Here is an 18,956-nt window from a genome sequence, read left to right on the forward strand (position 1 = left end):
ACTACGTACTTTTGTTCCAACTGCAGGTTTTTATTTAATTCCAATTTCACCATCTGCTGTTGTGGGATTTGAACCCAGGTCTCTAGATTACTTGTTCACTACACCACCACCTCCCCATAAAGTTTGTTTTCAGTCTTTGAACCTTTATCTGGCCTACCTCAAAGGTAGCGTTCAAGTTTAAGTTATGAATACATGACCATCTTAGGGATTTAACTTTAGATATCTTGCTGGATTACATAAAATCACTCAGTGGCGAAGGAGGCCATTTGGCCCATCAACCCTGCACTGACCCTCGCACCCTACCCCAGTAACACCACCAAACGTTTTTTGGATGCTAAGGGGCAATTTAGCATGGCCAATCCATTTAATCTGCACATTTTTGGACTGTGGACTTATGGTCACTCTTTCCTCAAAGTTCTTCTGCAATGAGACTATTAAGTAGCTCTTTCGCATTGTACAGTACAAGATCTAAAATCCATTCTCCAGTTGGTTCCTCAATTTTTTAATGGAGAAAACCATTTTTTGTATATTCTAGGAATTGTTCCTCCCAAAATTAGTGCTAATTAATGTATATGTAGATTTAATTCCCTATGTTTATTGTATTACCCTTGTAGCATGCACCTCTACCCGTGCCCTATTCTCTCAAGGTGCCGTACCATGCCCTTCTAAGAGGACATTGACAACCATGGACCTCCATGTAAATATTGATCTAAATTTTCATCTAGAGGCGTGGATTATCTTTGTCCGTGGCACATTCATTGTTGATGGCCTATAAACAACCTCCTTGCTGCCCCTCCCTGTTTCTTAGCTCCACCTAAACTGATTGTAAACATCTGAACCGGGAGCAAATGTAGACCATTTAGCCCCTCAAGCCAATACCGCCATTCAATAAGACCATGGCTAGTCTGTTTGTGTTTCGAGTTCTGCGTTCCCATCTATCCCCGATAACCTTTGATTTCCTTGCATAACAAGAATCCTTCTATCTCTGCCGTAAATATATTCAATGACCCCCACCTCCACTGCCTTCTGAAAATCCAAGTACAATATATCTGCAGGACAGGCTGCCTATTGGCATATTGACTGTATTCTTAATGTGAACATTAGAGTACAAGATAGATTCTGTAACTTGTATTATCCTTATGGACCTGTATATATCTGCAACGGTGGAGTAGTGGTTACATATATTTCTTTGTTTAATAAATATTTAATTATTTTGTGAAAAGTTCATCAGCAGACTCCTGTGACTGTTCAGTAGCTGCTCTCCACATTTTTACAAAAAACAAAAGTTAGCATCTGGCTTGTTCCATCCTGGAATTTGACCTGTCCAGTAGTGTCAGCTGGGATCATAACACACACAACCAATATTCTTCTTGTATACTTTGTCCTACATTGTGGTTACTGTTGGACTGTAGGCCACCTCCGTTCGTGTCTTTTTTCCTACGATTCCTCTTCTCCTCCCAAACTGATTTTACATCCTGAGTTCCTGAACCAAGGTCATCTCTAACAATTTTATCACTGCCATCCTTGATTAACAGTGCTACCCCTCCACCAGTGATATAGCCAAAGAAAAAGTAAGTATAAAAGTTAATAATGGTATTGGTACAATTGAAAGGGCTGATCTAAGTTCTGGAAACCAGGGTATGGAAACGGTTTGGTTGGAGATGAGAAATGGTAAAGGCAAGAAATAACTTGGGAGTCGTGCATAGACCCTCTAATAACCACATGGTAAGGTGGAGCACAAAGAAAGAAATAATTAGAGCTCTCCAGAAAGGCAGCATAATCATGGGAAATTTTAAACTGCACATCGACTGGAAAAATCAGATTGACAAAGGTAGCCTAGATAAGGAATTCATAAATAGTTTCCATGATAGTTTCTTCAAACAGCGAGCAGGCTATACTCGACCTGATATTGTGCAACAAGAGGATTAATTAATGATTTCATAGTGAAGGCGTCCCTTGGTATCAGCACGCATAATAAGATTGAAATTTACATTTAGTTTGAGGGAATGGGTCAGAGACTATTTTAAACTTAAATGAGGGCAATTTCAAGGGCATGAAAGCAGAGCTGGCTAAAATGAATAGGCAAATTAGGTTGAGGGATAGGTCAGTTGAGATGTGGTGGCAAACGTTTGTGATATTTCAGACTTCACAGATACATTCCAGTGAGTAAGAAAAAGTCCAAGGGATGGACACACCATCCGTGGTTAACTATAAAGGTTAAAGATGGTATCAAACTTTGTATCCATAGAAAAAACATGTTATTGTGCAAAGATAGGTAGAAGGTCAGAAAATGACGAACAGCAAAGGAGGAAAAAATTTGAGTTTGAGAGAAAGCCAGCCAGAAATATAAAAAAAACAATAGCAAGAATGTATTTCTTTTTTAAAATATTTTTATTAAGGTATTTGAAAATTTTTATAAAAATAACATTAACAATGACATCAACATGGTATAATATTCCCCCCCCCATGCCAATCTTCTCACATGATGTGGAGATGCCAGTGTTGGACTGGGGTGAGCACAGTGAGAAGTCTTACAACACCAGGTTAAAGTCCAACAGGTTTGATTCAAACACGAGCTTTCGGAGTGCAGCTCCTTCCTCAGGTGAATGGCGAGGTATGTTCCAGAAACATTTATATAGACAAAGTCAGAGATGCTGGAATCTTCACACACTCCAACCATAAAACAACAATCCGCCCCATCCCCCCCTTACAATACTGCATCTGCTGACATTTTAATTTTCCCCGAGAAAGTCGATGAACTGCTGCTACCTCGGGGTGCGCCCGACAATTGACCCTCTGAAGGCGAACTTTATCTTCTCGAGACTGAGAAATCCAGCCATGTCACTAACCCAGGTCTCTACACTCGAGGGGCTTTGAGTCCCTCCACATTAACAAGATTCGTCTCCGGGCTACCAGGGAGGCAAAGGCCAAGACGTCAGCCTCTTTTGCCCCCCCTAACTCCCGGCTCTTCCGACACTCCAAAGATCGCTACCCCCGGACTCAGCACCACCCATGTTTTTAGCACCGTGGACATTGCCTGCACAAAACCGTGCCAAAACCCTCTCGGCTTCGGGCATGCCGAAATCCTCTACCCCGAAGAACTTACTCATCCTAGCCACTGTCATGTGTGCCCGGTGGACTACCTTAAATTGTATCAGGCTAAGCCTGGCACATGATGAGGAAGTTTTAACCCTGCTTAGGACATCCGCCCATAGACCCGCCTCTATCTCTCCTCCTAGCTCGTCCTCCCACTTGCCCTTAAGCTCCTCCACCGGAGTTTCTTCTGCCTCCGAAAGCTCCTGGTAAATATCTGAAGCCTTCATCTCTCCCATCCAGGTACTGTCGTGGCGGCAGCAGCGGAAACGCCGGCACCTGTTTCTCAGGAAGTCTTGCACCTGCAAATACCTAAACCCGATCCCTGCTGGCAATTCAAATTTATCCTCCAAAACATTCAAGCTGGGAAAGCTCCCATCTATAAACACCCCCATCCTTCTAATTCCTGCCCTTTGCCATCTCCAGAACCCACCATCTGGCATACTCTGTACAAACCGATGATTCTTATAAATTGGGGTCCAAACCAATGCTCCTTCCACTCTCTTATATCTCCTCCATTGCACCCCAGATTCTCAGAGCTGCTACCACCGGACTTGTGGAGTATCGGGCCGGCGAGAATGGAAGAGGCGCCGTTATCAGTGCTTCCAAACTGGTGTCATTGCATGATGCCGCGTCCATCCGCTCCCATGCCGACCCCATACCCACTTCCTAATCATGGCTATATTAGCCGCCCAGTAGTAATTGCAGACGTTCGGCAGCCCTGACTATGCTCCAGGAACACTTGCTTCACTCGCGGGGTTTTACCTGCCCACACAAAGCCCAAAAGAATCTTATTCACCTGCTTGAAAAAGGCCTTTGGGATGAAGGTGGTGAGGCGCTGAAAGACAAACAGAAATCTGGGGAGGACCGTCATTTTCACGGTCTGTACCCTCCCCGCCAGTGATAGCGGGAACATGTCCCATCTCTTAAAGTCCCCTTCCTACCAACCGGGATAGGTTTAACTTGTGCAGTACCTCACGTTCCCGGGCCACCTGGATTCCCAGATATTGCAAGCTCTTCCCTATCATTCTAAGTGGCAGCTCTCCCAGTCTCTTCTGTCCTCTTGCCTGGATCGCGAACATCTCGCTTTTCCCCATGTTCAATTTATACCCCGAAAAAAATGCCAAATTCCCCCAGGATTTGCATTACTTCCCCCATCCCCTCCAGCGGGTCTGAAATATACAAGAGCCGGTCATCTGCGTTAAGCGAGACCCTCTTCCCCCACCCCCTGAACTAGCCCTTTCCAGTTTCTAGAGGCACTTAACGCCATGGCCAATGGCACTATGGACAGAGCAAACAGTAATGGGGAGAGGGGGCACCCTTGCCTCGTCCCTCGGTGTAATTTAAAATACCCCGGCCTCAGCCGGTTCGTACGAACACTCGCTACTGCTGCGTGATAGAGCAATCACACCCAGTCAATAAAGCCCTCACCAAACCCAAACCTTCCCAGCGCCTCCCACAGATAATTCCACTCGACCCGATCAAAAGCCTTCTCCGCATCCATCGCAACCACCACCTCCACCGCCCCTCCTTCTGAGGGCATCATAGTAACTTTCAAAAGCCTTTGAACATTGGTCTTGAGTTGCCTGCCCTTTACAAATCCCGTCTGGTCTTCCCCATCTCTCTCCCCCCCCCCCCCCCCCCCCCGGACACAGTCCTCTATCCTTGTGGCCGGTATCTTAGCCAGCAGCTTGGCGTTCACATTCAGTAGAGAAATTGGCCTGGATGATCCTCCTTCCGTTTCAGGATCAATGAAATCGAGGCCTGCGACATTGTTGGGGCGGGGACTCCCTTCTCTCTTGCTTCATTAAATGTCCTCACCAGCAGTGGGCCCAATACCTCTGAAAACTTCTTCTAGAATTCCACCGGATAGCCGTCCGGCCCAGGGGCCTTGCCCGACTGCATGCTCTCCTGCCCCTCTATTTATTTGCTCAATCTCAATTGGGGCTCCCAGCCGTTCCACCAGATCCTCATCTACCCTCGGAAACCTCAACTGATCCAGAAACTGCCTCATCCCCTCCACCCCAGCCAGGGGTTCCGACACATATAATTTACTATAAAAGTCCTTAAACACCTCATTTGCCCCCGCTAGGTCCAGGGCAGTATTCCCGCCTCTACTCTTTACTTTACCAATCTCCCTGGCCGCCTCCTTTTTCCTGAGCTGGTGCGCCAACATTCGGCTTGCCTTTTCCCCGTACTCATAAATCACCTCCTTGCCTTCCTCAACTGTTCCACCGCTTTCCCTCTGGTCAACAACCCAAACTCCGCCTGTAACCTCCACCGCTTCCTCAGTAGCCCCGCATCCCGGGGCCTCCGGGTATCTCCTGTCCACCTGGAGTATTTCCTCCACTGACCAATTCCTCTCAGCCTGTTCTGCCTTTTCTCTGTGGGCCCGTATCGAGATTATTTCCCCTCTGACCACTGCCTTCAGAGCTTCCCAAACCGTCGCTGCGGAGACCTCCCTGTATCATTTGTTTCTAGGTGTGCTAGATGGACTTATTAACCCGCCCACAGATCGTTTCGTCCGCTAGCAACCTCACATCCAGTCTCCACAGTGGGCATTGCCCTCTCTCCACACTAACCCGTAGATTCACCCAATGCAGTGCATGATCCGACACTGCAATTGCTGAGTACTCAGTATCCAACACCTCCGGCCCTGCTCAGAACAAATAAGTCTAAGCGAGAGTGTACCTTGTGGACATGTGAGAAAAAGGAAAACTCCTTCGCCCTTGGCCATGCAGACCTCCATGGGTCTACTCCCTCCATCTGTTCCGTAAACCCCTTCAATTCCTCTGCCGCAGCCTCCTCCCTGTCCTGGATTTTGACCAGTCCAACTCCGGATCAATGACTGTGTTAAAGTCTCCTCCCATGATTAGGTTATGTGACTCTAAGTCTGAAATCATACCTAAAACCCACCTCATAAATTCCACATAGTCCCATTTCGTAGCATATATGTTCACGAGTACCACCCGCACCCCCTCCAGCTTCCCACTCACCATTATGTACCCAACCCTCTTGTCTGACATGATTCTCCCTGCCTCGAATGCCACTCGTTTGTTGATCAAGATCGCTACCCCCACAAGTCTTTTGAGTCCAGCCCCGAGTGGAATACTTGGCTAACCCACCCCTCTCTCAATCTTGTCTGGTCTGTAAGACGTGAGCCCTCTTGACTGGTCAATTTAGCCCTCTGACATTCCATGTAATCAGCCTGGTCGGGGAGCTCCCAGCCCCCCCCCCCCGACTAGCCATCACCCATCACTCTTTTTAGGTCAGACTCTAGCTCGCGCCCTCCGCTTCCTCGAACCCCCCCGTCCCCAACCTCCCATTTGTCCCCTAGTAACAGTTCCTCCTCTGTCAGCAAAGCAGCCCCCCTCCTCTCACATCTTCCCCCCCCCCCCCCAGCAACAACACCAGAAACGCAACCCCTAAGTCAAGCTCCAGCTTAACACCTGCTCACCCCCCACTGTGCTCCCGAGAGTCAGCTGACCCACGTTGACTTGATAGCACCAAGCAGTCTGTCTCCCCATTGTTCCCTCCCCTCTTTCCCCCCCCCCACCCCCACAACTTGGACAAATATATTTAAAGCATCACATTCCCCAATAAACAAACATCAGAAAAAAGACAGTGAGGAAGCAGCCACTTTAGAAAAAAAAAAACACCCAAAAAACAGAACCAGCCCCAAAGCCCATCCCCCCTCTAACCAGCTCCCTGCAAGACAAAGTTACCTTTAGTCATCCAAACAGCCCCTTATTACACATAGTACTACTTATACTTATACAACCCAGCACAACAAATCGCCGCCACAGTACTTCTCCAGGGCTTCAGTGTCTTTTAATTCACCTCCAGCCTCTTTTCTTTAATAAAAGTTCATACTTTGCTTGGTGTTTCAAAATAGAAGTCCCGTTCCTCATGTGTAACCCACAGACGGGCTGGGTACAGCATCCCAAACTTCACCCCCTTCTTAAAGAGGGCCGTTTTTGCCCGATTAAACCCAGCTCACCTCTTGGCTAGATCCGCGCCCAGGTCTTGATAAATGCGCGGCTCACAATTCTCCCACTTGCTGTTTCGTTCCTTCTTGGCCCACCGCAGAACGTGTTCCTTGTTCAGAAATCAGTGAAAGCGTACCACCATCGCCCTTGGCCTCTTGTTTTCCTGGGGCTTCTTTGTGAGGGCTCTGCGCTCTATCCACTTCCAGGAACCTCAGCCCGCATCAACTTCTGCAACATGTCTGTCACATAAGCCCTCTCATCCGATCCCTCACTGTCTCAGGGAGGCTGACAATTCTAGGATTCTGCCTCCTGGACCTGTTCTCCAGATCCTCCAGCTTCTCCTGCATTCTTTTCTGGCAGTCGTTCATCATCTCCACCTTGGTCTCCAGCACGGTTATTTACTCCTTGTGCTCGGACACCTTTTTCTCCACCTCCTGGATCGCTCTCCCGTGGGTCTCTTGATTCTGCACAACTTGATCAATCGAAGCCTTAATCGGGTCCAGCGTGTCCTTCAGCTAGGCGAAGCAATCTTCAAAAAACTCCGCCAGCTGCCCCATCGTCCACTGTGACGTCTCCCCGCAGCCCTTGCTCTCCACCATGCTTTCCCGCGTTGCCGGCTCTGCTCGCGTCTTCCTTATAGGACTTTGTCATCTCACACGGCCACTTCTGGTCCAATTTTGCATACAGCAGAGGGGGATTTCTCCTCACTGTCTCACTCTTCACTGATTTATCCCATAAAATCCGGGGGGAAACTGGGGAAAAAGTCCATCACAGGCAGGAGCTATCAAATGTGCGATCTAATCCTTCATGGCCGCCACCGGAAGAGATAGTAAGAATTTCAATAAATATTTTTGAAAGAAACTAGTTAACAAAGTGAGCATTAGTCCTATACAAAGTGAGTCTGGAAAATTGATAATGGAAAACAAGGAAATGGCAGATTAATTGAACAGGTATTTTGCATTATTCACTATAAGTAATATTCCAAAAGCAGCCATAAACTAGGACGGGAGGGAGGAACTGAATCAGCAGAGACGTACTGGGTAAATTGTTGGAGTTGGGGCTGACAAGTGCCTGTGTGCTGATGGACTTCATCCTACGGTCTTGAAAGAAATGACAAGTGACATAGTTGATGCATTGATTTTATTTCTCCGAAACACGCTGGATTTGGGGAAGGTTCCATTCGATTCAAAGATAACAAATGTCACTCCATTATTCAAAAAGGGAGAGACAAAGTGAGCAACTACAGGCCAGTTAGCTTCATGTTGGAAGCTATTATTAAAGAAGCTGTAGCTCAATCAGGGTCAACAAAGTTTTGTAAAAGGGCAATTGTGTTTCACCATCTTATTGGAGCTCTTTGAGAAAGTGCTGTGGATAAAGGGGAGCCGGCGCATGTACTGTACTTGGCTTTCCAGAAGGCATTTGATAAAGTGCCATATCCAAGGTTATTGCAGAAAATAGAACTCCTGGTATGGGGGTAACATTTGGCATCGATAGAAGATTGTCTGGCTAGCAGGAAGCAGAGTTAGCATAAATGGGTCTTTATCGTGGCAAGATGTAGCTAATGGTGTGCACAAGGATCAATGTTGGGACCTCAACTATTTACAATTTATGTTGGTTGGGTGGTTGCCAAATTTGCAGATGGCAGAAGGAAAGTAAGTTGTGAAGAGGCCATGACACTTCAAAAAATATATAGGTAGGTTAAGTGAGTAGTCTAAGATGTGGCGTATGGAGTGAGAAAAATTTAAATTGACCATTTTGGCAAGAAGAAGAAAAGAAACAAATTATCTAAATGATGAGAGATTGCAGAATCTCGGGATACAGAGGGATCTGGGTGTCCTAGTGCATGAATCACAAAAACAAGTAAAAAGAAAGCTAATAGGATATTTATTTATTGTGAGATGAATTTAATACAAAGGTAGGGAGGTTATGCTTTAGTTATACAGAGCACAAGTGAGTACCACATCTGGAGTACTGTGTACAATATTGGCCACCTTATTTAAGAAAAGGTGTGAATGCATTGGTAGGGTTTGCCATATTAATACCTGCAATGGATGGGTTGTCTAATGAGGAACGGTTGAACAGGCTAGACGTGTATCCACAGGCATGTCAAAGAATAAGAGGCGATTTGATTGGAGCAAATAAGATCCTGAGGGGTCTTGACTGGTGGATGTGGAGAGGAGAAACATTGAGTGGAAACTCTTTAGATCAAATAGTTTGGATGGGGTAGTGTTTGTGCAGTGTGTCCAGGGAGCTTTTCTAACACAGTATGTAGATTGTCCCACCAGAGGGGAGGCCATATTGGATTTAGTACTTGGTAATGAACCAGGGCAGGTGATAGATTTGTTAGTGGGGGAGCATTTTGGAGGTAGTGACCACAATTCTGTGACTTTCACTTTAGTTATGGAGAGGGATAGGTGCGTGCAACAGGGCAAGGTTTATAATTGGGGGACGGGTAAATACAATGCTGTCAGACAAGAATTGAAGTGCAGAAGTTGGGAACATAGGCACTCAGGGAAGGACACAAGTGAAATGTGGAACTTGTTCAAGGAACAGGTACTCTGTGTCTTTGATATGTATGTCCCTGTCAGGCAGGGAAGAGATGGTCGAGTGAGGGAACCATGGTTGACAAGAGAAGTTGAATGTCTTGTTAAGAGGAAGAAGGAGACTTATGTAAGGCTGAAGAAACAAGGTTCAGACAGGGCGCTGGAGGGATGCAAGATAGCCAGGAGGGAACTGAAGAAAGGGATTAGGAGAGCTAAGAGAGGGCATGAAAAATCTTTGGCAGGTAGGATCAAGGAAAACCCCAAGGCCTTTTACACATATGTGAGAAATATGAGAATGACTAGAGCGAGGGTAGGTCCGATCAAGGACAGTAGCGAGAGATTGTGTATTGAGTCTGAAGAGATAGGAGAGGTCTTGAACAAGTATTTTTCTTCAGTATTTACAAACGAGAGGGGCCATATTGTTGGAGAGGACAGCGTGAAGCAGACTGATAAGCTCGAGGAGATACTTGTCAGGAAGGAAGATGTGTTGCGCGTTTTGAAAAACTTGAGGATAGACAAGTCCCCCGGGCCTGACGGGATATATCCAAGGATTCTATGGGAAGCAAGAAATGAAATTGCAGAGCCGTTGGCAATGATCTTTTCGTCCTCGCTGTCAACAGGGGTGGTACCAGAGGATTGGAGAGTGGCGAATGTCGTGCCCCTGTTCAAAATAGGGATAACCCTGGGAATTAAAGGCCAGTTAGTCTTACTTCGGTGGTAGGCAAAGTAATGGAAAGGGTACTGAGGGATAGGATTTCTGAGCATCTGGAAAGGCACTGCTTGATTAGGGATAGTCAGCACGGATTTGTGAGGAGTAGGTCTTGCCTTACAAGTCTTATTGACTTCTTTGAGGAAGTGACCAAGCATGTGGATGAAGGTAAAGCAGTGGATGTAGTGTACATGGATTTTAGTAAGGCATTTGATAAGGTTCCCCATTGTAGGCTTGTGCAGAAAGTAAGGAGGCATGGGATAGTGGGAAATTTGGCCAGTTGGATAACAAACTGGCTAACCGATAGAAGACAGAGAGTGATGGTGGATGGCAAATATTCAGCCTGGAGCCCAGTTATCAGTGGCGTACCGCAGGGATCAGTTCTGGGTCCTCTGTTGTTTGTGATTTTCATTAACGACTTGGATGAGGGAGTTGAAGGGTGGGTCAGTAAATTTGCAGATGATACGAAGATTGGTGGAGTTGTGGATAGTGAGGAGGGCTGTTGTCGGCTTCAAAGTGACATAGATAGAATGCAGAGCTGGTCTGAGAAGTGGCAGATGGAGTTTAACCCTGACAAGTGTGAGGTTGTCCATTTTGGAAGGACAAATATGAATGCGGAATACAGGGTTAACGGTAGGGTTCTTGGCAATGTGGAGGAGCAGAGAGATCTTGCGTCTATGTTCATAAATCTTTGAAAGTTGCCACTCAAGTGGATAGAGCTGTGAAGAAGACTTACGGTGTGCTAGCGTTCATTAGCAGAGGGATTGAATTTAAGAGCCGTGAGGTGATGATGCAGCTGTACAAAACCTTGGTCAGGCCACCTTTGACGTACTGTGTGCAGTTCTGGTCGCCTCATTTTAGGAAGGATGTGGAAGCTTTGGAAAAGGTGCAAAGGAGATTTACCAGGATGTTGCCTGGAATGGAGAGTAGGTCATACGAGGAAAGGTTGAGGGTGCTAGGCCTTTTCTCATTAGAACGGAGAAGGATGAGGGGCGACTTGATAGAGGTTTGTAAGATGATTAGGGGAATAGATAGAGTAGACAGTCAGAGACTTTTTCCCCGGGTGGAACACACCATTACAAGGGGACATAAATTTAAGATAAATGGTGGAAGATATAGAGGGGATGTCAGAGGTAGGTTCTTTACCCAGAGAGTAGTGGGGGCATGGAATGCACTGCCTGTGGAAGTAGTTGAGTCGGAAACGTTAGGGACCTTCAAGCGGCTATTGGATATGTATATGGATTAGGGTAGAATAATGGAGTGTAGGTTAACTTCTTACGGGCAGCACGGTAGCATTGTGGATAGCACAATTGCTTCACAGCTCCAGGTCCCAAGTTCGATTTCGACTTGGGTCACTGTCTGTGTGAAGTCTGCACATCCTCCCCGTGACTGCGTGGGTTTCCTCCGGGTACTCCGGTTTCCTCCCACAGTCCAAAGATGTGCAGGTTGGGTGGATTGGCCATATAGAATTTTGGACAATTTTTCGATTAACCTAGGACAAAAGTTCGGCGCAACATCGTGGGCCGAAGGGCCTGTTCTGTGCTGTATTTCTCTATCTATCTATCATGTCTTAGAATCTAGAAACAGGGCTCATTATTTGAAAATAATCGAATGCCCATTTGAAACTGAGGTGAGGCAAAACATTTTGGGTGTTGAGTCTTTGGAACTCTCTTCCTGAAAAGACAGTAAAAACAGAGTCTCTCAACATTTTTAATGCAGAGAGGAATTGATTCTTAGTAAGGAAAGGGGCGATCGGGGGTCGGCAGGATGCAGATTTGATGTTGTTATCAGATCAGCCATCATATTAAATGGCAGAGCAGGCTTGAGGGGCTGAATCGCCACACCATCCAAGACAAAGCCACTTACTTCATTGATCAACACTCACCAGTGCAGTGGCAGCAGTGTGTAGCATGTACAAGATACATTGGAGCCACTCATTAAGCTTCCTTGACATCACTTGCCATACCCGCAACCTCTGTTGGCGGCACGGTAGCACGGTGATTAGTGCTGTTGCTTCGCAAAGCTAGTTTCCAGGTTCAATTCCCGCTTGGGTCACTGTGCGGAATCGGCACATTCTTTCCATGTCTGTGTGGGTTTCCTCTGGTTTCTTCCCACAAGTCCCCAAAGGCGTGCTTGTGAGGTGAATTGAACATTCTGAATTCTCCCTTTGTGTCCCTGAATAGGCGCCAGAGTGTGGCGACTAGGGGATTTTCACAGTAACTTCATTGCTGTTAATGTAAGCCTACTTGTGACACCTAATAAAGATTATTATTACTGCATAGAAAGATGAGGGCAGCAGACACTTGGGAACACCACCTGCATGTTCCACTCAAAGCCATACATGATCTTGACTTGAAATTATGTCACTGTTCTTTCACTGTCGCTGGGTGAAAACTCTGGAATTCCATTCCTGACAGTACAGTGGGTGTGCTTACACCATATAGACTGCAGTGGATCAAGAGGCGGTTCATCACCACCTACTGAAGGACAATTAGGGCATCAAATTCTGGTGTTGCTCGTGACATGAATATCTCATCAAAGAATGTTTTAAAATACATATGTTTCAACATTTTATCTTCAGCTTTGGACTGCTTGATCACATTCTTCATATTTACACCGTCCTTCCCTCCCCTCCCCTACACCCCAGTCAAGCAGTAAGCTGGATGATCTAACCTAGAACATGATGAGTACTGATGCTTCTGTTTTGGGTGCTAGCAACTAGGGAGAACACTGGTGTTTCATCAACCAGTGTTGCTCTTTTACTTCTTGGAATACAAATTTGTATCTTTTAAATACTCTCACCGTGATTTGAGTGATCAATGAATTCTCTTAAAGCACTACAATGTTTCACGCGACAAATGTGAATTCAGTTTTTGAATACTGGGAATTAATTTAACTTTTTTTTTATTAGTTCATGGGATGTGGGCCAGCATTTGTTCATCCCTGAGGCATTTAAGGGTCAACCACATTGCTGTGGGTCTGGAGTCACATGTAGGCCAGACCAGGTATGGATGACAGATTTCCTTCCCTAAACGACATTTGTGAACCAGATGAGTTTTTACAATTGACTATGGTTTGTTTCATGGTCATCTTTAACCTTTTAATTCCAGATTTTTATTGAATTCAAATTCCACCGTCTGACCTGGTGGGATTCAAACCCATGTCCCCAGAGCATTACCCTGGATCTCTGGATTACGTGTCCAGTGAAAATACCACTACACCACAGCTTCCGTTTGGTATAGAATTTGTTGAGTTTGATCTGGGATTTGATTTTAAAGTCAAAGATTTTACGGTATTAATGGAATTTGTGAATGTTTGAATAAAATTGTGTTATTTAAATTGAGTTATTTTTTATGATCCAATGTTCATTGTTGGTTAAAATGTTTGAATTGAGGGAAGCACGGTGGCGCAGTGGTTAGCACTGCTGCCTTACAGTGCCGAGGTCCCAGGTTCGATCCCGGCTCTGGGTCACTGTCCGTGTGGATTTTGCACGTTCTCCCTGTATTTGCTTGAATTTCTCCCCCACAACCCAAAGATGTGCAGGCTAGGTGGATTGGCCATGCTCAATTGCCCCTTAATTGGAAAAAATTAATTGGGTACACTCAATTTATTTTAAACAAATGTTTGAATTGACAAAAGTCGTCTTGAAGCTAATTATCAAATTAATATAGGAATAATATTTTCAGGATATTATTTCTGAAGGTTAAGTATGTTGAGAACAGTTTAATTTGCCAAAAAATACCCAATTGACTATCATTCATAATGACGTTTAATATTAATATGCCAAATTATATCATCTTTTCTAATCTACATTTCAAGTCAAATAATACTCCAGCTGTATTACAAGACTAACATTTCTCCAGTAGTTGTTTGAAATTAGCTGCATGTTACCTTTCATCCAATAGATTATCCAGGCTGAACGTGGTACAATTACCAATGTAATTGTGATTATTAGCAGCACAGTGGTTAGCTCCGTTGCCTCACTGCAGTTTTCTCCCACAGTCCAAAGATGTGCAGATTAGGTGCATTGGCCATGCTAAATTTCCCTTATTGTCCAAAAAGGTTGGACACTAAGGGCAGGGTTATGGGAATAGGGCGAGGTTTGAGCCTGCGTAGGCTGTTCTTTTGGAGGGTCAGTGCTGACTCAATGACTCCTTCTGCACTGTAGGGATTCTATGAATTGGCTCACATTTGTCTTATTTCAACTGTGTTAGATCAATTTCCAATTGTAAAAATGCATTATTTTGATCAGCGGTCTGGCAGCTACAGCATATAACATGCCTCCATTCCAACATATATTTAACACTTGAACATGATTGGTTGAATATAACAATCCCAAAGAATAGTTTTGACTTGATTTAACTTCAATTTAGTATCATTTTATTTCTCACAAAAAGAAGCCTTAAAATAGCTCTCTTCTTTTTAAAGAATTCAATAAGATCATGGTTGATCTGATCAAGGTGGGCTGGATTTTGACAAAATAATGGTGAGACTAATAACGCTCACTGTTAAAGTGTCATCAGACAGCAACGACTGGCAATCACACAGGCGCAGTTAAACATGAAAAACGAGTTTCTGTCAGAGTTGCCTTGCTCCTCTAGAATTGTTCTAGATCAGTAGCTGATTGTAGACAAAATTAAGTGAAGTTTGAATATTACTGGGGGAAAAAAAGACAAATCTTGCACCCATCAGGACAAATGTAAGAATACTAAATTTCCAACAACCTCAACAATTTATATCACAGAAGGGTTATGATTGGTTGGCACTGTCAACTGATTGGCTGAGGTGTTGCCATAGAAAAAGCCTGAAGGAGCAAGGCAAAATGTTGTCTCAGCCAGTCAGTCATTTTTTTTTCAATTCTCTAAAAGCATGGCGAGCTGATCGTTCCCTGTTGCTTTTTCCATGGCAACACCTCAGCCAATCAGTTGACAGTGCCAACCAATCATAACCCTTCTGTGATATAAATTGTTGAGGTTGTTGGAAATTTAGTATTCTTACATTTGTCCTGATGGGTGCAAGATTTGTCTTTTTTCCCCCCAGTAATATTCAAACTTCACTTAATTTTGTCTACAATCAGCTACTGATCTAGAACAATTCTAGAGGAGCAAGGCAACTCTGACAGAAACTCGTTTTTCATGTTTAACTGCGCATGTGTGATTGCCAGTCGTTGCTGTCTGATGACACTTGAACAGTGAGCGTTATTAGCCTCACATTATTTTGGCAAAATCCAGCCCACCTTGATCAGATCAACCATGATCTTATTAAATGGTTATGAGCAGGTTTAAGGGGCTGACTGGCTTATTCCTACAACTAATTTGTATATTAATTTTACAGTATTCTGTTATTAGGGATTATTTTAAGTAATGCTAGAAGCTTCTTTAATGCAGTTCCTGTTAAAAAAGACTTTCATTTATGTTATGCTTTACTGGACCAACAGATGTTTCAAATTTTACAGCCAATGAAGTGTAGTCACTGCTGTAATGTAAGAAATGTGACAGCCATGAGCACATTCCTACAAACAACAATGTGATCATTTGTTTTGTACAGTATGATTGACTGGTGATAACCTCCCTACTACTCTTTAAAAATAGTACAATGAGGGGCAGCACGGTGGCGCAGTGGGTTAGCCCTGTTGCCTCAGCGCCGAGGTCACAGGTTCGATCCTGGCTCTGGGTCACTATCCGAATGGAGTTTGCACATTCTCCCCGTGTTTGCGTGGGTTTTGTCCCCACAACCCAAAGATGTGCAAGTAGGTGGATTGGCCACGCTAAATTGCCTCTTAATTGGAAAAAATGAATTGGGCACTCTAAATTTATTTTAAAAATAGTACCATGAGATCTTTATGGCACCTCCAACAGTGCAGTGCTCCCACAGTATTATGTTGATATTTTCATTCTCTAGAATCCTGTTCCAACATAAAAGTTTAGTATCAGTTCATTTGACCTGCTATTATCCTCTAATAGATGTTGTTTGCAGGAACCTTTTTTCTTGGTGTCTTGCTCAGATAAAAAACATAATGGAGATTTAAAAGAAAACAAATGTACTATATTATACATGTGATCAAAATTCTTAAATATTCACAGGTATCTGTCAGAAGAGGATATCTTGGATAAAGAAAACCCCTTTGTTCAACTAGTGAGTGGAGTAATATGGCTCCTGAGAAATGGCACTATTTATGTTAATGAGAGCCAATCGGCTGAGTGTTCAAAGACGCAAGAAACAGGTATTGTACAAGAGCCAAAACCTGTGGCTTCAACACGTAAAGACTGTGAAAGCATTTGAAAATGTTGTAGTGAAATCAAAATTTGTTGCGTTGTTCCAAAAGCAAACAATCAAACTGCAACCTGTTTTTCCCTTTCACTGCAAGCATTTTGATGATGCTGCACTTAATTCTCATAAGTAAATGGTTCAGAGCAGTGTTAACTATTTATGTTTAGAGCAATTGTATGTTTTTGAGTATGTGTCTAGCTTTGGGTTGTGATACAAAAGCAATATTGCTGCAGTTGATCAAGTAGCAATTGGTATTAAACATTAAAATGTATGGTTATTTCAAAAATTGTTTTAAAAACAATTTTCACAGCAATATTTTGTTTGCAAACTAGGTAATAATTCCCACATTAATTATTACCCCAGAAATCGCAGAGGAAATCTAAAATGAATTTTTGCTCTGATACTTAATTTAGAGCACATAAAGACTTGAGGGTTGGTGTGTGTAATATGTATGTTTTAAGCAGGCAGCTGCCGTATTTCTTATGACTGACCAAATTTGAACAACAAGGTTTCTTCACTTCAACAAACTACCCACTTTGAATTTCTTAAAATGAATATTCTATCATTTTTCTGTAGAAAATGGTTACTTTGAAGCCTGCTGATTAACTTTCTGTTTAAATTTAGAGTACCCAATCCTTCTTTTTCCCCCCAATTAAGGGGCAATTTAGCGTGGCCAATTCACCTACCCTGCACATCTTTGGGTTGTGTGGCGAGTCCCACACAGAAACTGGGAGAATGTGCAAGCTGCACACGGACAGTGACCTGAGGCTGGGATCGAACCCGGGTCCTCTGCACCATGAGGCAGCAGTGCTAACCACTGCACCACCGTTGGAATTTAAAAAAAAAAAATAATTTTTAATAGAAATTTAAGAGTACCCAATTTTTTCCAATTAAGGGGCAATTTTAGCGTGGCCAATCCACCTTCCCTGCACATCTTTTTGGGTTGTGGGGGTGAGACTCACGCAGTCAGTTAAAAATTTTTTTTTAACTCGGTTGTACAATAGCACCTCTACCAAACTGATCACTTTTCTGAGTCCTAAAGCTGTCAACTGCTGCCCCGATAGCCTGTAGTTTTTGTTCTGAGAATTTAAAAATGCTTATCTTCTCTCTGACACATACTGAATCCCCTGTGATGAACGTAGAAATTGTTATACATTATATTTCATATTCTGTTGCCGTAATGCGATTAAAATCCCTGGTTTAAAATACATACAGACAACGTGAATACTAAAGCTGTAATTAAGCACTTCCGGTGGCAGCCATGGAGGTCGCACATTTGATAGCTCCCGCCTGTAAAGGACTTTTGGACCTTTTTCCCCTGGTTTTTTTTCCGGATTTTATGGGATAAATCGGTGAGACAGTAAGGAGAAATCTCCCTCCCGTGTTTTGGAGAATTGGACAAGAAGTGGCCGTGTGAGATGACAAAGTCCTATAAGGAAGACGCAAGCAGAGCAGGTAATGCGGGAAAGCATGGCGGGGAAGCAGGGCCGCGGGGAGGCGGCACAGTGGTTGACGGAGCAGCTGGTGAAGTTTTTTGAGGATTGCTTCGCCAAGCTGAAGAAGGACACGCTGGACCCGATTAAGGCTTCGATTCATCAAGTGGTTCAGAATCCGGAAACCCACGGGAGAGCAATCCAGGAGGTGGAACAAAAGTTGTCCGAGCGCGGGGAGTATATCGTGCTGGAAAGCAAGGTGGGGATGATGAACGACTGCCAGAAAAGAATGCAGGAGAAGCTGGAGGACCTGGAGAATAGGTCCAGAAGGCAGAATCTCAGAATTGTTGGCCTCCCTGAAGGCAGTGAGGAATCTGGTGTGAGGGTTTATGTGACGGACATGTTGGAGAAGTTGATGGGGTCTAGGGCGTTCCCTCAGCCCCTGGAATTGCACAGAGCGCATAGAGCCCTCGCGAGGAAGCCCAGAGTGAACGAGCCGCTAAGGGCCATGGTGGTACGTTTTCATCGTTTCATGGACAGGGAACACGTTTTGCAGTGGGCCAAGAAAGAACGGAGCAGCATGTTGGAGAACTGTGAGATGCGCATCTATCAGGACCTGGGAGCGGATTTCGCCAAGAGGCGAGCTGGGTTCAATCGGGCAAAGACGAACCTCTTTAAGAAGGGGGTGAAGTTTGGGATACTGTACCCAGCCCGTCTGTGGGTCACACATGAGGAACGGGACTTCTACTTTGAAATTCCAGACGAAGTATGGACCTTTATTAAAGAAATGAAGCTGGAGGCAAATTAAAAGACACTGAAGCCTTGGAGAAGTACTGTGGCAGCGATTTGTGGTGCTGGATTGTGTAAATTTAAGTAGCTCTATGTGAGATAATGAGCTGTGTGGGTGGTTAAAGGTTGA

At 44.4% G+C, this 18,956-nt stretch overlaps 1 protein-coding gene across 5 annotated transcripts in view; it reads left to right on the forward strand.

Moving 5' to 3' along the window:
- Window positions 1-18,956, forward strand: part of nagpa (N-acetylglucosamine-1-phosphodiester alpha-N-acetylglucosaminidase) — a 123,049-nt gene that overhangs the window by 35,923 nt on the left and 68,170 nt on the right. For all 5 annotated transcript variants that reach the window (XM_038808983.1, XM_038808984.1, XM_038808985.1 and 2 more), the window contains exon 3: window positions 16,418-16,557. In XM_038808983.1, coding sequence (XP_038664911.1) covers window positions 16,418-16,557 — 140 coding nt within the window. The remainder of the gene's footprint in view (window positions 1-16,417; window positions 16,558-18,956) is intronic.

This window comes from Scyliorhinus canicula, chromosome 10 (genome assembly GCF_902713615.1).
Source record: "Scyliorhinus canicula chromosome 10, sScyCan1.1, whole genome shotgun sequence".
Taxonomy (NCBI): Eukaryota; Metazoa; Chordata; class Chondrichthyes; order Carcharhiniformes; family Scyliorhinidae; genus Scyliorhinus; species Scyliorhinus canicula.